Consider the following 19,691-nt stretch of genomic DNA (forward strand, 5'->3'; position numbering starts at 1 on the left):
GTGATCATCCCACTTCAGATGCAAAACTGATGATCTTATCAAACTTTACAATTTATTTCATTAGCTGTTTACAAACTTTAAATCGCGCGCGCGCGCGCGTGCCTGTGTGTGTGTGTGTGTGTGTGTGTGTGTGTGTGTGTGTGTGTAGAGAGAGAGAGAGAGAGAGAGAGAGAGAGAGAGAGAGAGAGAGAGAGAGAGAGAGAGAGAGAGAGAGAATGGTGAAGTAGGTGGTTGTCCTGGTTCCCGTCGATTCCAGCAAGTTATAAGTGTTATGCGGTGACTATATCAAAAAATCACATATAATATCGTTTAAGTTTTACTTCTTTAATAACTCGGCTCAGATACGTACTGCAAGCAAGCTGAAGTCATTACACCCAGTTCACGCTAGACACTCAGAGGTGTGTGTGTGTGTGTATATATATATATATATATATATATATATATATATATATATATATATATATATATATATATATATATATATATATTATAATGCCCTGCTTTTATCTTTAAAAAATCTGGTCACATTACAATAACCAATATTGTTAACCAAACTTACACATTCAATGCATTTTCTCCAGTATATGCTTGCAGGTTATTCAATACAATATAGCATTTATATTTTTTTATTGGTAGTTTATGTTTAAAAGAAAAAATATGAGAAAAATATAGAGGTAGGAATCCATAACTTATGAATATCCTACTTCTGGTGTCACAGTTTCTGGTAACAAACAACCCTTCCACTATATGAGATAAAAAAGAAAGATTGCCGCCTACCTACCTACCTATGTATTGTTCCAGCAACTCGCCGTAAGTTTTCAGACAACAACCCCGACAACGACATCGCGACACCAACGTCAACATTAACACACGTGGACTCATTGGTCTCCTCGCGGGTTCACTCGCACACACAACAACACTCCTGGCCGGCTCCTTCACACAGCGAGGAAGCCATATGTTTGAAATATAAAGACACATTTGCCGCACACGTTGGCAGCACACTCGAGGCAATTCTGGGGCATATGTGGGGTTGGTCAGACACGAGACTCGTGGTCTTCACCTGTGCATTGTATCACGAACGAGCCTAACCAATCACAACTGACGCAAATAAACAGGAAAAATATATAGCTTAAGAGGCCTGTGGTATTTCTAAGCTCTCTTAATTCTGTAATCTCGCCACAGCCATCAGAATTCCAGCAGTAATCCTATTAAAAAAAAAAAAATCTTTAAAACATCCACAATTATTTCCAGGGTTTCACTTTCACTTTGCTGGGTGAATGTCAGTGCAGTGTCTGGTGTGACATTTGCAGATCAGAATAAATATAAAAACAGACAGGGACAGATGCTGGAAGGGAGGGATGCTTCATTATCATACACATTGTCACAGTCGCCATGCATCTTGTACTCAGCACAAGCTACATTCACGCTTATAATTAATTTATTAAAGCAGTAGTAACAATTATGTATTTTTTAGTTATATCTTATTTCTTGCAAAGGAATGGGAGAAAATTAACAAAAAAATAAAGAGAAACGAGATAGATGAGTGAGTGAGAGGGGAGGTTGAATGAAGACGATGGGAAGAGGGACTGGACAAGATGTGGTGAATGGTGAGCAATGGAGGGACATCCTCGACATCACAGATACGAGTATCACCGGTTAACTGAATAGAAGACAACAAATGAACTACTTCCTCCAACATAAATAACACACCTCAAAATCTACACCATCATATCCATACTCCACACACAAACCAAGGCCAGCATGATACAACTCAGAAATGCAGCTGCACTAATGATTCCTAACAAGACACTGTACTCCCCTCAGCTCAGCACTTTAGGCCTGATCTATGACATCATCTATTAATTTCTCACACATCCTCCAACATAACTCCAGGATGAGAAAGACAGACAGTACATCAGTTTGGCATGTTTCAAGTCGCTACATTTACAGTCAGTATAGTTAAGTACAACACCATTCTCTGTCACAAACATTCCTCAAACTGAGGTAGAAATCATAAACACATTGTCCACCATAAGCAGTCAGCAAGAACAACTTGAAGTGTTCTGTATACCTTCATGGAAATCTATATATACACCAGGATGACAACTCTCATAAAATACTCATACATCAACCAAGGCAAGGCATCTACTTGTACATCAGGGTTGCAAGAGAACTTGATTATTCCTTCCTCTCTCACTGCCTTTCTGCCTCTCTCATTATAGGAAGAAACATACTGAAGAGGGGGTTCCCAGTTCCCTCACTCAGTCCCTGTAAGTCATCTTTCACAACACCAAGGTATTTTATTTTGGTTCATGTTCCATCTTTACATTAAGTCAGCCTTTGTCATTCAGTGGTACCTCATTCAGCCTCTAGATCACGTGCAACTTGATCCATTGCATTCTTAAGTCCTTCCTTATGATTTCATCTCGTGTTTTCTACATTCTGTTTACTCGTCTTACGTCCCCACTTTTCATCCTTTTCTTGTCCTTTCTCTCAATATGACCAAACCAATGTAACATGTCTGTTCTCATCACAGTACTGTTGCTCTCATTCCAAACTCTGCTTCTCAATTCACACTAAGTCATTTCTCATGAACTCTCAACAGTCTTTGTGCCCTCCAGATGACTCTCTAGACATCCTGGCAGTCAATTGACAATATTCATAATTGACTTCATAGCAGCAGCTTATTATAAACCAAGCATAAACAAGCTTTTATCATGACTCAGTCCTTTTCCACAGGAAGTTAGTAGGCTGAAGGCAAGCATTAGTGAAATAAAGAGCAAGAATCTTCATCAAGTGAAATTGCTGTGCAAGGTGAAAATTACTTGCTTAGGGCACTACCCAGGTAATTGTGAAATTGTCTGCAAAATGTCATAGCCTAGTACATGTGACACTATTCTGAGGAAGAAGGAGTGTTCTCCAAGCCCTGCACTGATCATCATCCACCCAGACGCTGCATGACTCTCTCTCCCTTTCTCTCAAACACACATATCAGAATACTATTTACATTATAAATTAAACCCTATAAATACAGTGAAAAAATATGTCCACCTTATATACATATAATGCCATACCTAATAAAATGAGAGTATACTGGAAACATACTGCATGTGACTAGTTTACGGTCATGCCCTGTCTGTACACTCCTCCTGGGGACTTGTACACTTTGAACGACAAGGCTCAGAAATTCCTAACAAAGTTTTAACACTCACACTAGAGCTTAGGTTCTCTGATATGAAGACCAACTTACTAGGACTTAACAAACATTTAAACATACTAACAAAAGACCTAGGAGCAGAAATGTCTCATCACAGTTTAAGGACAGGCATCAGTGGCAAGGACACTCAGTACTTGGTAAGGTCAGGCTAACACCTTGCCACCAACCTACAGCCTCACTGATTAAGCATCTATAAAGTCTTGAAGCTCCTCCACTGAATACACTGAACATCAAATCCAGTCTAAGTGGCTTTCTTTCTCTAACCTAAGTGAGGGAGACCATGTGCTGTGCTTCTATGTTCAAAGAATACCATGACACTTCTATATCTACGTATGCTATGGACACGAGTTGCAGCTCACAGCAATACACAGTACTGGCCATCCTCAAATCTTCAAATCTACGTACCTGTATATGTAGCTGCCCTCTTCTCCCTATAAGTGGTAACACCTAACATAAATAACCCAGCACGTAAATCCATGAAGACTAAACACTGCAGCCATCCCTCAGAGACGGATCCTAACAGTGCCACACAACAAGGATGGAGATGCCTAGTGTCAGGACAAACCGTGTCATTCTGATTCAAGAGTACAGAGCTTAGATAAATAAAACAAGAATCATGCTTGTCTCCTTAATGGACTCAAGATTGAAATTTCAAACATGGCAATCCCTAGTTTTTAAGATTACATAATAAATTTCTCCCTAAAAGCAAGCTGAAGACAATAATAATTTTCCCCTACCATTCACTATAAAATTCTTAACTTCCAAACTCATTCAGCATGTTGACCTGGACTCCTGGTGCACTGAAAACATGACAAGGCAAGCTCTTCTCTCGAGAAATCATTACTCATTTCAAAAGTCAACCAAGACTTTGAAGGTACAGCTAATAATTCAATTTTTATGCTTCCACTACTTGTATCTCTACTGCTTCAATCATTCAGTCTCTAACTTGAGTTTAGTTAAAACTATATAACTGCATTTCTCTTCACTTTGTCTCAACTGATGCATGTCATCTGACTCCCAGCACTGTAAACCTTCCCAACACAGTATGTATAATGATGGTGATCAATATGATCATTATAATAATTCAGTGTTTGACTGTGAGTCCATTTACTACTAGTCCCTTATCAATTTTTTTTCTTCATAACACAGACACACTCACCACCTTCAACTTTCACCAGCACTACACTTTCTCTGTTGCTAATGTGTGGCTGCTCAACATAACACAGCAGAAGTATCTGCTACTTTAGTAACCTTACCCACAAAGCCCCTCACTTGAAGACTGGAAGTATTTCTATGTAAAATCCTATGATGTAGATGAAGGTATAAGTCAAAAGGAACTTTTAAGTCAATCCCTAATATATGATCTAGTGATACTTCACTAGGACAAACTTAATAAAAATTGAGTCCTCATCCTCAGTGACACCTCTAGGACTGACCCAGTCAGCAGACTCTTACTGATAACACTACGCTGCAGTACATTTAACAGCACCAACACATCCCTAACATAACACAAAGTGACTCAAGACACACTGCATGACTATCAACAGATATAACATTGCATCAAACTTCTGGAACAAAGCACTCTGGAAGTACTCACATCTGATTACTTAAAAGTAAATCCATTAATTAACTTTTATTATAAAATAATTAAAAGAGAAAAAAAAACATAAAAGATACACATTGGATGCACAATCATGACTAACACTTCACAGGAATCTACCTGCAAGTCGGGATGACTTCATGATTCTAATAAATTAATAACTTTCCCACAAAAGAGTAGTACTATGGTACTTGTTTTCCTGGAGCACATGTAGCAGAGGTCAGGGAGGCATCCTGTGGTGCAGCAATACCTGGACACAACCATTACCCTCCAGCATGCCATCAGCAAGCTAAAAACACAATACAATGGCACTGAGGGCACAGCTGAGGTGGTCATGTCCCACCATTAGTTTCTTCTTCTAAAAGAACTGGTGCCCTAGACTTGCCCTTCTTCTTTTTCTTTACCTTCTTGTCGTCACTTTGATCTTGAGTGTGTGGCACATCATCGTGTCTGCCTTTCCGGATCTTCCCACTAGAGTCACTACAGGTGCTGACTGTTTCACTGCTGCTTCCAAAATGCTGCAGTGAATACCACTCCCAGTTATCTGAACGTAGTTTGACTTTGGCTGCTGGTGAAGTTCTTCGCTTTTCAGAAAAGTTTGTCACATAGCTAGAATGCATGTATTCACTCCCTACATAACCTAGATCTTGTGAACTGTCACCATTAATATAACTACTACCATTGGTAACATCAGCACTGAACATATGGTTGCCAAGAGCATCAGATGTTTCACTGAAATGGACGCTGCTTCGCCCATTATAGTAATACTCCGGGTTATGTTCACTTAAGCCATTGTAGGAGGTCCTGTTTGTTTCTGGGTACATTTCTGCTTCATGACTATATAGCTGTTGGCTTTCTTGAATAGTATTATTCCTCTTTTTCAATTTCTTTTTCTTTTTTTCACCATTTCTAAGTTTCTCTGAGGAGCAGCTTAAGGAATGGGATTTGGTAAGCTTTCCCCAATTTCTATTTAAGTTTTCAGAATTCTGGGAACAACTAGTTGAATGTTTTTTCGAGGTGACTGCATTGATATCATTATAAGGATGGGATGCAGACATGACTTCTTCAACGTAGGACCTGGTAGAGATAATGTCTGCACCGACTGGTGAGTCAACTGTGTCCCCTGAGAACTGTAGGCTGGCTGGGTCAACCTGAGGGCTGTTAGAGACTCCCTTTGTCTCTACCTGGTCCCCAAAGAACAGCACTCCAGCACTAGACATGTCCAAGTTTTCCAAACGTTGAGATCTTTTGGTGGAGTTGCAAGATTTCTCAACAATGCTGGCATTAGATTTGGAACGTTTGAGCACTCCACTGCTTGACTTCTTCTTCTTCTTACGATCACTGACCGAGTCAACCATGATGGGGATGGCCGGCTCAATGATGAGGAGGTCTTCATATGTGCCTGAGAACAAAGGAACCACTCTATGAGGCATGGTACTACAAGCTGATCTGGCCAGCAAAAATGTCTACAGTCTTTAGTAACATATAACATAACCACTTCATACTGTGTATGTACTCTACATACTAAACCAAAGAGTTTTAAAGAACATGTACTTCCTGCTTCTGTCTAAAGGTAACAACTTCAGGGAGGCATCATGACCAATACTTATGCATATATGACTCCATGCACTTACTGACTCTGGATTTTGCAGGACTCGGATTCTACTTTAATGTTTCCTTCTCATATATATATATATATATATATATATATATATATATATATATATATATATATATATATATATATATATATATATATATATATATATATATATATGTGTGTGTGTGTGTGTGTGTGTGTGTGTGTGTGTGTATCTTAGCAAAGTCAATTACCTCTAGCTGACTTTCACAGTATGCATTTTTATTACCTTACCTTCAAAACTATTAAGAATCTCTGATTCTCTCTTTTTTTTTTTTTACTTTTCTTTCCTTTATCTTTGATTGTTGTGTACAGATAACTGAACTCTTCCACTATCCAAGCTTAGTACATCATCATTTTCTCTTCTTAAGGATCAGCATTTGTCACTTGATGGCAGCTCACCAAGATATAAAGTTAGCTGTGAAAGCCTTCACTTTCAATAATCCATAAAACATGAGCTCATCTCATGTCTTCTTTGATCTGTCCATCAGCATTTTACCTTCCATTTTCTTGAAATCCCCACTTCAAGTTTAGTTTATAGTGGAACCAGACTAACTTGGTACTTGGGGTGTTGGCTATACCTCTCCATGCTGCTGCCACCTAACCCCAGAGTGACCTGACCTAACCATGGTCAATGGGGCACAGTCTAGGGGATTCACATGTCAAGGACACTGTGACGGCAGCCCCACACGGCCTATATGCATTGCCAAGTGTACCAGAAGATATAAAGCATTGTTGTTCCATCATCAAATCAAAAGTCACTCAAAAAAAGACATGCAGTCATATGTAACAACTTATAATTTTGGAATGATTAAGGCAAAGGGTTACAGTATGAGAGAGAGAGAGAGAGAGAGAGAGAGAGAGAGAGAGAGAGAGAGAGAGAGAGAGAGAGAGAGAGAGAGAGAGAGAGAGAGAGAGAGAGAGAGAGAGAGAGAGAGAGAGAGAGAGAGAGAGAGAGAGAGAGAGAGAGAGAGAGAGAGAGAGAGAGAGAGAGAGAGAGAGAGAGAGAGAGAGAGAGAGAGAGAGAGAGAGAGAGAGAGAGAGAGAGAGAGAGAGAGAGAATGTTCGCATGCCTGTCGTGTGAATGTGACAACAATGTGGGACAGTAACAACCAACACCCCGAGTACAAAGTTAGTCTGATACCACTACAGTTCAGTCTCCTCCAAAGCCTGAAATTCTCTTGCGAGAATAAACACAACAAAAGTCTCCATTTGATTCTCTCCACACTGCACATTACACTCCCTTCCTTCTCCAAATTATATATTATGACATTTCTGGCTTAGCCAAAAAAGCTACTCACTGAAAGAAATATCCGAGTCATAACACCAACTCAAAGACACCTGTGTGCCAGTCTGAAGTGACCAGCGTGTGCCACAAGCAACTCACCAGATATCCTGAGTGCCTCCTCGCTGGGGCGGCGGCAGCGACGTTGGTTTGATGAGCGCTCCCGTGTGATGCTGTCCACTGACCGTCGCCGTACTCTGCCTCTTGTCCAGCTACTGAGGCTGTTACTGCTGCCCAGTCCCTGCCTGTCTGATGGGTCTTCACTTGGAGTCTGTGGAAGAGGTTTTAACAATTACACCTTGCCCTGTATTGTCCTTCAACGCAACTGTGTATACCTAAATTCTTTGGAAAGCTACATGAATATGAAAATATAGAGCTCCTCATATCTATATCTTTTAAATGAGATGATGTTACATAAGAATTCGGAAAGCAAGCTGTTTGCTGTGACTATTTCTTTATAAATATGTATTACTATTAACCTAGCACATATATAATTTATGCAAATTTAAACAGCTTACTATTTGCACACACACACACACATACACACCTGGGCCCTTCTCTCTTGTCCTTCCAGCTCCAGTAGCCTGTGACGAGTGGTCCTCTTGTAGCAGAGAACAAACACCACACACAGCACCACCACCTCCACCACCATGAGGAGCAGGTGCTGCTCCACCACAGTGTGCGCCAGACTCTCTCGCTCCTCCACCAGCTTCCTCAGGATGGCAGTGACACTGGCCAGCTGTTCCTCTAACATCTCAATATCCCGCTGATGGTGCTGATCACGCTCAAAGGCCTGACGGGAGGTGGCATTGAGGGCAGCGATGGTCAGGTTGAACTGGCGCTGCATCTCCTCCATCTGGCTCTTGTACCTGCGACTCAGCTCCTCCAGGTACTGGCTGCTGATGGACATGTTATATTCCAGTGCCTGCAAGGGAGAGCCAAATAGTGAGATGTAAGTAAGAGTGAATGAATGAAATGTGAAGAGATTAAGGGAATCAAATGCAACATACTAAGATAGTTTAGCTTTATGGAAAGAATGAGATGACCAAGAGCCAGTATGCATATGACAGGAGTGGTGGTTGCAAGAGGAAAATCTCTGTCATGATCATCTCCTGACAAGAGTTCTTAGGAATGAGCATCAGATGTATGTAGATGAATATATAAGACTGAAGAAAGTTGCTGAATAAGTGAAATGGAAATATATTATCTAACTAAATGTTTTGACACAGAAGGCATCTGTCTTAACTTCTAAAGAATAGCACTTACCTTGATTTTGTTGGAGAGACGCACCACCACTGATTCTTTGTTGGTGGGTGAGGTGGAGGATAACTTGGTCTCCACTGGCAGGGGTGTGACAGGATGTGGATGTTCCTCCTCCTGCTTCTCTTCCTCCTCCTTGACACCCTCCTCATCACTAATCTCCACCCCCACAGCACTGGCTCCCTCTACTGCCACACGTTCCTCAGGCTCTGTTGTGTTGTCTGGCTGCTCCTCCTCCTTCACCACCTGGTCCTGGCCACTCCCGGATGATTTGGATTTTTTAGGCTTGGAGGGTTCAGCAACCATAGCATCAGATGCAGGTGAGGCTGCTGGCTCCTCCTGGCCCACAGTCACTGGCTCCACAGGGATCTGTTTTGCACCATTGCCTTGCTCACTCCATTTCTCTTCTGCTTGTGCTGCCATGCTATTTACGTGGGGAACAGTGGCGTCGGTGCGAGTGATGGTGGAGGTGTTTATTTTAGCATTCTTCACATAAGAGGGCATCCTATTCTCTGTTGGCAGGATGGGTGGGGTTGTGGCAGAGAAGTTTTCAGGCAGGAGTGTGCCAGCAGACTCACACTCCACCTGGGAGTTCACGATGCGACTGTCGTGCATGAAGCACATTGCCAGCAGATGTTTGGGGGAGAGCATGATGCACAAATAGCTGCTGTTGCAGACAGTGTCATACACAACACTGTCGCTCACCTCAGGGGTAAGGCACATGGTGGAGGCCAACAGGCGGCAGAACCCAGAGTTCTTGACAGTGTTAGACACAAATGATGTCTGCATTAGCATCTGGTACTCAGTGTGGTAGCAGGAAAGTATATAGTTCAGTGAGTCAGCCAGCTGGCAGCTCCTCTTGTCCACAGTGTGTGTAGGCTGCAAAGTATAGCAGTTGTCCCCAGACTCGCTGGTGGAGGTGTGGGGGCGGTATCCTCGCTTGATGACATCCAGGACACCAGTGAACATGTTTTTGATCACAGCTGGTATGACACTGGGCTTTCCCTCATCTGGAAGGAAGAGAATGAGTGAGGCAAATACTAACCTAACCTAACTGTGATGAAAGCTATGGTAACACTGCTAGTTCACATTACTGTCCTATGTCTGACACTTTTTGTAGTACAGAGTATACCCAAACAAAGCAATGCATCCTGACACTGTTATGATCAATATGATGTTAACGATGACTATGCTAAATGATGATTGGAGAATGAGAGGCTGCTCCTCACCTTTGGTCTTCTTCTCATCTGGCTGAGCCTCAATGAAGATTTCTGCCTCTTCTGGCTCCTCAGCATCCTCTACTGTATCAATGACTTCAAACTCTGACAGGCCATAGATGCGAAAAAGAGAGATGGGACAGAAGTACTCAGGGCCATAATGGCTGTGCACCTCAACCTGGCAGCAGAAGAGAGGGGCTGGGTTATCATGGTGCAAGGTTGAATACAAATACCAAAGCAGTTATGAAATGAAAGAAAACTTGACTCACTCAGACCAACTTCAACTTACAGAATTTATGATATAAAATGGGTTGATATTCTGTTCACATACAAGCTGCACATTGCCTTCACTGATTACAGAAGTCCACACTAAATGATAAGGAAAGAAAAAGACATCAGTGTAATACTCACCTTGATATACTTAAAGAAATCTTCAGTCTCCACAGGAAAGGACTGCACACCACGGTTGCCCTCCTGCCCCTGTGCCCATGCCAAGGAGGTCCAGTCTCGACTTGGGTAGCGGTGACTCCCCAGCACGTGGATGTCCTTGGGCAGGTTACTGAACAGCTCAAAGTTGGCGATGTCAAACTGGAACATTACGACACATTGTAATAAATGACAGGATTTCAAATTACATCACAGTCAAAATGTTCAGGCTTCACATTTATCCAATGTCTCTGAATAAAATGGAGTTAATGAATAGTAATGAAATCTACTATGCATGAGAGTCTTTTAAAGTATTATTCACTAAAAGCAACAAGACCGCTCTCATCCCGAACCACTCTTTACTAACCTTCTGGGGTCGGATGCTCTCACACAGCTCAATGATGAACCAGGTCTTGTCTCGGCACTTGTTGAGCAGGTACTCGTCCTTATTAGAATGGATCACCTGGAGGAAAGATGAACTTGTTACTCACCATCCTACTACCAACTCACTGGTTTTCTTGAAACTGATCCTATGGTTAACGTGTTTTTTAATGTTTACTGAACTGTATGTGTTCTGCTCAGTGTCAGTAAGGATGAACTGAGGGCTTGATTATGCTCCTTCTCATTACAATCATTCTGGGTATATGAATTACTTTTTATTCACACAATTGAAAACTGAATAAGTGATAAAAACATGAGAAAGAATATTCAACATGTTTATTCTGTTTTATTCATTGAAATGACCTCAAGGAAACAGGTATGAAAGAAAAGCCTCCATTCAGTCCTGTTATTACATGTGATCCTATCCTTAGTGTATCTTTGTACACTAAGACATTCCTCTTTTTCTCAAGTTATAAATCTATTCTCTCACTCTCCCAATTCACACACATGCTTATAATTAACTCACAATATACAAGTTCATACCATGCTATTTAGAAGCTAATACAAATACTGAGGCATCAATTAAAATCTTCCCAGTGATATCAAGATCTCCTAATTCTGTCATGAGAGAGAGAGTAACATACACAAGGCAAGCAGAATAGCACTTCAACTGATCATTCTTTCCAATTTTTGCCTCTTTAACATCTTTGCTATTTATACTGCATTCCTTCTAGTTATTGGCCTAGTTGTAATGTTCCCCTGCCTCTGTCCCCTCCCGAGCAGCAGGCAGCACATCTCACCTTGGAGGCATGGGTGGCTTCAGGGTTTGCCGTGAGGAGCTTGGAGCCGCAGTCTGGCGAGGCGTAGTTCTTGCTCTTCACTTTGGGTCCCTTGCCATGGCCGTTGGTTCCGTGCCCATTGGTCATGACTGAAGAGCAAAGCAAGGATGTGAGATAAACTACAATAAAAGCTGAGAATAGTAACTCATAAAAATATCTCCATAGTTAGTGACTATATTTCACTGGGATGTATAATAACTTAATAAATAAAGGACATATATGTTTCTTGGTGACTAATTCTTTCTTCTCATTCATCCAGCAGCAACTTACTGTCATTTTTCTTCTCGGCATTGACTCGCTGAGTGAACTGACTATAGGTCTCCAGAGTGTCTGCAGCCTTCTCCTTCTCCCTCTCCCCTTGCTTGGCATCAGCACTCTTGTCTGCAGCTTCCTTCTTCTTGGGCTTTTCAGATTCACTTGGCTTTTTCTTCTTCTTAGTTCCTTCATCAGCTGCATCAATATCCACAGTAGCAGGCTTTTCCTTCTCTTCTTCAACTTTGGTAGACACAACAGCCTCTTTCTCCTTCTCTGTCTTGTTGACTTGCTCTTTCACAGCCTTTTCTAGGAGCTCTTCTGCTTTGGATTCCTCTTTAACCACAGCCTTCTGCTCCTCCTCAGCTCTGGTGGCTGGTTCACTTACATTCTTGGCCTCTGTTACTGGTGAGAGTGACTCAGTGGTCTGGATCTCTTGGGTGGGTTCCTCCAGGGATTTGCCAGCATCTGAGGGAGTCTGATGAGTTTCTGCAACTTTTTCAGCCTCAACCTCAACAGACTCTGCTATCTCTGTAGGATGCGGCATCTCCCCCTTGGCCTCCACATCAGCAAGGGAAGGCTGCAAGGGTGTATGACCTTCTTGCGTGCTCTCAACTTGACCTTGTGCTTCATGTTGCTGTGTCCCTTCATCTACTTTTGGTTTCTTCCCTTTCCCATCTGCTGCTGCTGTAATGGATTCTCCCTCTGTTTCAGCAGCATGAGGAACAGCTTCACTTTCTAATCTTTCTTGGGTCTTCTTTCTATCCTCCTTTTCCTTTGATTCTATTGGTATACTGGAGCTACTCACCTCCTTGGCACCTTCAAGAACTATGGTGGCCTCAGAACCTATGACAGTCTCCCCTTCCACGGGTTCCCTTGACTCTTCCTTGGGTGCAGGTTCTGATTTGTGCTGTGGCTGAGTCTCCTCTGAGGCTGTTGCGTCCTTTTGGAAGGGCTTGGAGTGCCCAGGCTGGTGTGTGCGAAGATGCGTAAAGTTCTCAGCAGGGAAATGCTTGAGAAACTCTTTAGCTCCAAATATGTGACTTAGTGTGACTTCTGACTTTCTGGAGAATATGCTTCGTCTTTCATTGACAGCTGCCACTGGGTTGATGGAGGTGTTGCTCCGGGCTACGTCCACCTCAACATCCACCACACCCAGCGCCTTCGTCACCACCTCTATCCCACTGCCCATGGGCGGTACACTGCAAATAAAAGAAACTCATATAAGAACACAAACACAGCTGGGAAGAGCAATTCATAACACTACGTACTGAAAAGAAAATGGAACAAAAACATTGACAGTAAGGGATAATGAAACATTGCTAGTCTGTGTTCAAATGTTTTGGCGTCAGATTTAGACTACTTCCAAAGGCTGTAATGGTAGTCACTGTGATTTGTGTTACGTGGTTCATAAAGATGTTCTCACGATTCTAGCGATAATTTAACGAGGTTTATGCACCAGTAATGAAAAAAAAACTATGAGAACCCAACTAATCATCTTTATGGCCTTTAAGAACAATGCGTGTAATGTATACAAAGCCACGTAAAGAACAGAAAACAACACACTATAAAAAACACTAATGGTAAAACAATCTATAGCATTACGCACCACCAGCAACTCGGCAACATAAACCAGTTACTGAGAAGACAACCCATCAGTATTGCTAGCTACCAGTGCCGCCGCCCGAAGCTCGGAACTCAAAGTAAACCAGATAGAGCCGCCCTACCAGTCAGTGGGGTCAATGATATTCCTCGTGTGCGACATTAAGCGGGTAACCTTGAGGACCAGACTACACGAGTGAGGTCACCAAAACAGCATCCCTCATTGCCTTGCCTCGTGCTTGACAGAGGAGGAAGGTCTAGCGTGCGTCAACCCACCCCTATCACCACGACCATCATAACTTCGCCAAAACAGAGTACATACAGGTGGTGACTGCAGAGCGGAGATATACACCATAAACACACGCGATAGTTTACCAAGTAACATACACACACTGTCCCCAATGAGAGAGAGAGAGAGAGAGAGAGAGAGAGAGAGAGAGAGAGAGAGAGAGAGAGAGAGAGAGAGAGAGAGAGAGAGAGAGAGAGAGAGAGAGAGAGAGAGAGAGCAGTGATCCTCTGCCAACCATAGCAACAAGACCTCACTACTTTGTGTCCTCTTTTCTTCCCTCGTTTTTCACCTGCAATGTGCCTGTTGGGCTTCACAGTACGAGTATGTCCTCTTTGAAGGGACTCATCCTTCTTACAACAATAACAACAATAACAACAACAACAACAACAACGAGATGGGATGTTTCAAGACACTTCTTAAATTTCAGATCCCTTTTTTTTCAGCATTACTCGATAAAGACTGACACCTTCAATGGGTCTTTTTTTAATAATATTTTGAACAAATACGCTAGTGCCCCTCTTACATAAACAACAATAACAACAGCAACAAAATTATCAACATATCAAATACTTCTGAATACTTTTACCCATTCTCTTCTCTTCATGGTAAGTGACCCCGAGAGAAAACAGACGAAAATTATACAAGAACATACTCTCATATCTGCCCTTTCACTAATGATTCATCCGTCCTTTGTTAATCGAGCATCGCCGGGAAGTGTGTCGCCCAAGACTCTTACTGGCTTCCTGGGTGCTGGCTAGCGGATGAACTCTGAAGCCACAGCCACACCACGACACCCATACTTTGCCTCTTTTTCCTAACATACATACATACAGACAGACAGATATAATTACATACGTGCATATATATACATGCATACATACATACTTAAGTACACATATTCTTGATTAAAATTTCGCTTGCACCCAATGTATTACGAATTATATAAACAAAGGTAAATTAACATTTCCAATATCCAAACATACAGTATATATTACATAGTTCTTCATTAAAACTTCATTTATACGCAGCAGAAGTTATAATACGTACAGATAAAAATAAAATAAATAAATAAAAAAAAAAAAAAAAAAAAAACAGCCTTAGTTAAGAGGACAGAACAAATTATTATAAGTGCAAGTCATTAACAAAAATCTAAACACAAACAGCTTTACACAATAACGAAACAATGGAGGGATTACACAGTCCTCAACATAAATCACCCAGCTGGCAAACGTTCCTCACACAACAACAGAGTACCATTAATTAACCAGTTTCCCTGCCATTTCGTAAGTAATATCTTCATGTATCTCTTTTTAATATTTCTTGAGGAAGGTGGAAAGTTGAACAAGCTTTTTTTTTTTTTATCTTCGTATGTACGTATGTATGTATCGTTAGCTATCTGTCTATTTGTGTGTTTGTCTGCCTACTTATGAATCTTTCTATCTGTTTATCTGTTCATCTATCTTTCTATCTATCTATCTATCTATCTATCTATCTTTTCTCTCTCCAATTCCTGCGCCCTTCGTTAATCTTCGTAACTCACAATAAAGAAAAAAGACAAAAAAAAGACAAAAATTCACATACAGCCTACTAATACAATAAAATCCAACTTAAACTAATTAAATCCATAACTAAACCTAACACTCCCGATCACAATCAAAAGACTGAACAGATGAGTCACCTCCGCACCCACGAACATTGCTACGACTACTATGTTAATGTAGAATGCGAGGCCCTCCACAGAGTCAAGACCAACAGCCGGTAACCTTCACCAGCACTTCGCAAGGACTCGAAGTGTTTGTCATGGCAAGGCTTTCCTTTCACTAGTTACCCATTCATTCCTGACTCAGCACCAACTATGAGAGAGAGAGAGAGAGAGAGAGAGAGAGAGAGAGAGAGAGAGAGAGAGAGAGAGAGAGAGAGAGAGAGAGAGAGAGAGAGAGAGAGAGAGAGAGAGAGAGAGAGAGAGAGAGAGAGAGAGAGAGAGATTGTTTAGTCCTCACGTCCTGAAAGTTAGTGATTGATGAATAGTGATGAAAATTCTCTCTCTCTCTCTCTCTCTCTCTCTCTCTCTCTCTCTCTCTCTCTCTCTCTCTCTCTCTCTCTCTCTATGCAAAGACTTGGTATCGACCCTTATTAACGAGAGAGAGAGAGAGAGAGAGAGAGAGAGAGAGAGAGAGAGAGAGAGAGAGAGAGAGAGAGAGAGAGAGAGAGAGAGAGAGAGAGAGAGAGATTAGATAAGGTAGTGGATGGCAAACTGGAATGGTGCCGGGTAGATGACCTTGGCCTAATCTTCACGGCCACAGCGGTATATGGGGGGTGGGAAGTTATGATGATAAAGTAACACCTTTCCTCTGTGTGTCCTCCAGCTTCCCTCTTGCCATTCACTCTTCCTTCCTTCTCTTTTTACCTCTGTGTTCCGTCTTTTCTACCATTGGTCTTTCGCTCTACAGCATCCCTCCTTGCTTTTTTCTTCCTTCCTTCTCTTTTTTTCACCTCTTGTTCGTCGTTTCTAGCATTGACCTTTCTACTCTCCAGCTTCTCCTCCTTCTCTTTCTTTTCCTCCTCCTCTTCCTCCCTCCGTTTGTCTCTTATTCAATTTCTCATTCCACTTTTCAGCCACCCTTCTCTTTTTATCCCCCTCCTCTTCCATTTTCTTCTTACTTCTGTTCGTCTCTTCCACTGCTCTTTTGTTCTCTTGCCTCCCTCCTTTCGATTTTTTTCTTCTTCCCCCTTCTCTCCTTACCTCTGTTCGTCATCTCTGCCATCACTATTTCGCCCTCCTGCTTCCTTCTGTCACTTTTCTTTTCCCCTTCGTCATCTCTCTCCTTGTCTTCTTACTTCAATTTCATTTCTCTCTTTTGCTCTTAAATAATTTCCTTTTCTCTCTCTTTCTTCCTTCCATTCTCCGTCCTTTCTTCTTCCCTTCTCCCTTCTCCTCATTAACCTCTTTGCCCTCTCACCTCTCCTCAACTCTTGTTTTCTCCTTCCCACCTTCTCTCTCTTCTGAAACTTCCTCTCCTCACGTCTCTGCTTTTGTTCTTTTTCCCTTCCACCCTCTCCCTCTCTCTCTTATTAAACCTTCTTACCTAATCTCTCATTACTTCTCTCCACTTGCTCTTATTCTTTCATCCCCTTTACACAGAAGATGGCGCATTTATTCTTATAATATAACATTTGCATCTGCTAATAAAGACACAAACACTTAGCATTGTTCAACTGGTAACATGCATCTGTCTCACAAATCACATGTCCTCTCACTCTATCCATCTTGTACCTTTTATCTCCCTCGCTAGTCTGTCATGCTTCCCCTCCACACAGTTTACTAGTAGCTGTTACGTAGATACCCGAGTTATAACCAACAGATTTCTTTGTATACGTTAGTCTTCGTATGTATTGTCCTTCCTGCTCGAGCCTTTCACTTTCCATTTTCTCCCCTCCATCCCTACGTGAGTACACCTGCCGTCCCCCGACACCCACACGTCGTCGACCTCACAACAGCGGCGAAAGCAAGCCAGTTCCGGTGCCCTCATGCTTAACAGGTGAACGGTTTCCGGGGGTAAGTGACCTTGCTTTCTAACACCTGCTTCTGCATTGACGACACACACACACACACACACACACACACACACACACACACACACACACACACTTTCTCACGTACTATAGCTGTCTGTTTAAGTTTGTTCGTCAATCTGTCTGTCTGTTTTGTCTGTCTGTCTAATATTTCGTTATGTATCCGTTACTGAAGTTACTAAAATCATCATCGATTTATCTCTTGGATTTTGTGTCTGTCTGTCTGTCTAAACTTTCTACCTGTCTGTTTATCTATCTATCTATATATAATCTGTCTGTCTGTCTGTCTATCTATCTGTCTACTTATCTATCTATAAGCTGTCTGTTCGCCTGTTGACCCTAATAAAAAAAGAACATAAAAAAACTAAGAGAAGCACAAGCGTGTGTCGATCCCCTAGAAAAAATAAATAAAAATAAGGAAGCACGTGTGTGTGTGTGTGTGTGTGTGTGTGTGTGTGTGTGTGTGTGTGTGTGTGTGTGTGTGTGTGTGTGTGTGTGTGTGTGTGTGTGTGTGTGTGTGTGTGTGTGTGTGTGTGTGTGTGTGTGTGTGTGTGTGTGTTTAAAAAGAACAAAATAAAATAAAAAGTGAAGCATGACTAAATGCCGGTTTCTGGTATTTCAGAAAGAGAGAGAGAGAGAGAGAGAGAGAGAGAGAGAGAGAGAGAGAGAGAGAGAGAGAGAGAGAGAGAGAGAGAGAGAGAGAGAGAGAGAATGTTAAAGATCAACATTCATTTAATACAGCTTACCGTTAAATCCACTTCTCTCTCTCTCTCTCTCTCTCTCTCTCTCTCTCTCTCTCTCTCTCTCTCTCTCTCTCTCTCTCTCTCTCATGCCCCTCCCTTCACACCTAACTTCCCCTTCCCTTCCCAACAACCTTCTTCCTCCTCCCCTATTTGTGTGTGTGTGTGTGTGTGTGTGTGTGTGTGTGTGTGTGTGTGTGTGTGTGTGTGTGTGTGTGTGTGTGTGTGTGTGTGTGTGTGTGTGTGTGTGTGTGTGTCTGTGTGTGTTCACTGCCTTCCCTCCTTCAGTTCTCTCTTCCTCGACGGTCCCTAACTCCTTCCCTAACACTATATCCTGTTCTCTTTATAGTTTTCATCCAGTCTTTACTTTTCTTTCTCTTCCTGCTCCTTCTTTCCCCTCTCCTTCTCTTTCTTCACAATTTTCTCTTCTCTTCCTCATCCTCTCTGTTCAACTTCACATTCACCTTTTTTTTTTATTCTCCTCTTCTTTCTCTCCTTTTTTCATCACCCTCACCATCATCATCATCATCATCTAGTTATATTTCGTCGTTAACATCACTGACTCTCTTAACACCAATGACTTACTAATCGTGTATATTTTTTATCATTTATGCCTCCTTACGTACTCTCTCTCTCTCTCTCTCTCTCTCTCTCTCTCTCTCTCTCTCTCTCTCTCTCTCTCTCTCTCTCTCTCTCTCTCTCTCTCTCTCTCTCTCTCTCTCTCTCTCTCTCTCTCTCTCTCTCTCCATGAACCCCACGACACCTGCATGCTAACCAGATATCAATGTCTGGCTTTCTGGCTGGCTGACTGGCTGGCACTGACACGAACGCTCCCTCCCCGCCCTGTGTTATGACGCGCTACGGAGCTCCTATCACACTATCACGCACACTCCCGACACCCCTTCATCGCTCCCTCAGCAGTGCCAGGGTTGACGTCCGATTAGCTTGCAGGGAAACATATGTACTGGTCGGTCATAAAAGGAGTTCCGTGTGATTCTTAGTGTTGTGTTTGTGTTTTTCGTATCAGATAAATTAGATGAATTTTTTGGTGTGTATGTTAGGTTGAACTTGAATATGTAAAGGTTAAGGTATCCATATCAGAGAGAGAGAGAGAGAGAGAGAGAGAGAGAGAGAGAGAGAGAGAGAGAGAGAGAGAGAGAGAGAGAGAGAGAGAGAGAGAGAGAGAGAGAGAGAGAGAGAGAGTTTTAGCATATACAGTAGCTTAAGCCTTTACTGCTAATATTATGGGTATTTTGTTTATTTATTCTTTGTCAGGAGACCAAGCTAGCGGAAAAAATAAATAAAACAGAAGCGAATCAAACTTTGTACCTGCTTCCCTCTAAGTGTAAACTCGTCCTTAGCAGCCTGAGT

At 42.0% G+C, this 19,691-nt stretch overlaps 1 protein-coding gene across 5 annotated transcripts in view; it reads right to left on the bottom strand.

Annotated features, from left to right (window-relative positions):
- Positions 1–612: 612 nt before the first annotated feature.
- The window catches only part of LOC135100562 (SUN domain-containing ossification factor-like), a 102,961-nt gene continuing 83,882 nt past the window's right edge, over positions 613–19,691 (bottom strand). For all 5 annotated transcript variants that reach the window (XM_064003558.1, XM_064003557.1, XM_064003559.1 and 2 more), the window contains 9 exons: positions 12,135–13,318; positions 11,826–11,953; positions 11,012–11,107; positions 10,630–10,806; positions 10,231–10,396; positions 9,008–10,011; positions 8,289–8,666; positions 7,844–8,012; positions 613–6,219 (listed from right to left, as the gene is read on the bottom strand). In XM_064003558.1, coding sequence (XP_063859628.1) covers positions 5,150–6,219; positions 7,844–8,012; positions 8,289–8,666; positions 9,008–10,011; positions 10,231–10,396; positions 10,630–10,806; positions 11,012–11,107; positions 11,826–11,953; positions 12,135–13,318 — 4,372 coding nt within the window. In that variant the 3' untranslated portion in view covers positions 613–5,149. The remainder of the gene's footprint in view (positions 6,220–7,843; positions 8,013–8,288; positions 8,667–9,007; positions 10,012–10,230; positions 10,397–10,629; positions 10,807–11,011; positions 11,108–11,825; positions 11,954–12,134; positions 13,319–19,691) is intronic.

Source organism: Scylla paramamosain, chromosome 5 (assembly GCF_035594125.1).
Source record: "Scylla paramamosain isolate STU-SP2022 chromosome 5, ASM3559412v1, whole genome shotgun sequence".
Classification (NCBI taxonomy): domain Eukaryota; kingdom Metazoa; phylum Arthropoda; class Malacostraca; order Decapoda; family Portunidae; genus Scylla; species Scylla paramamosain.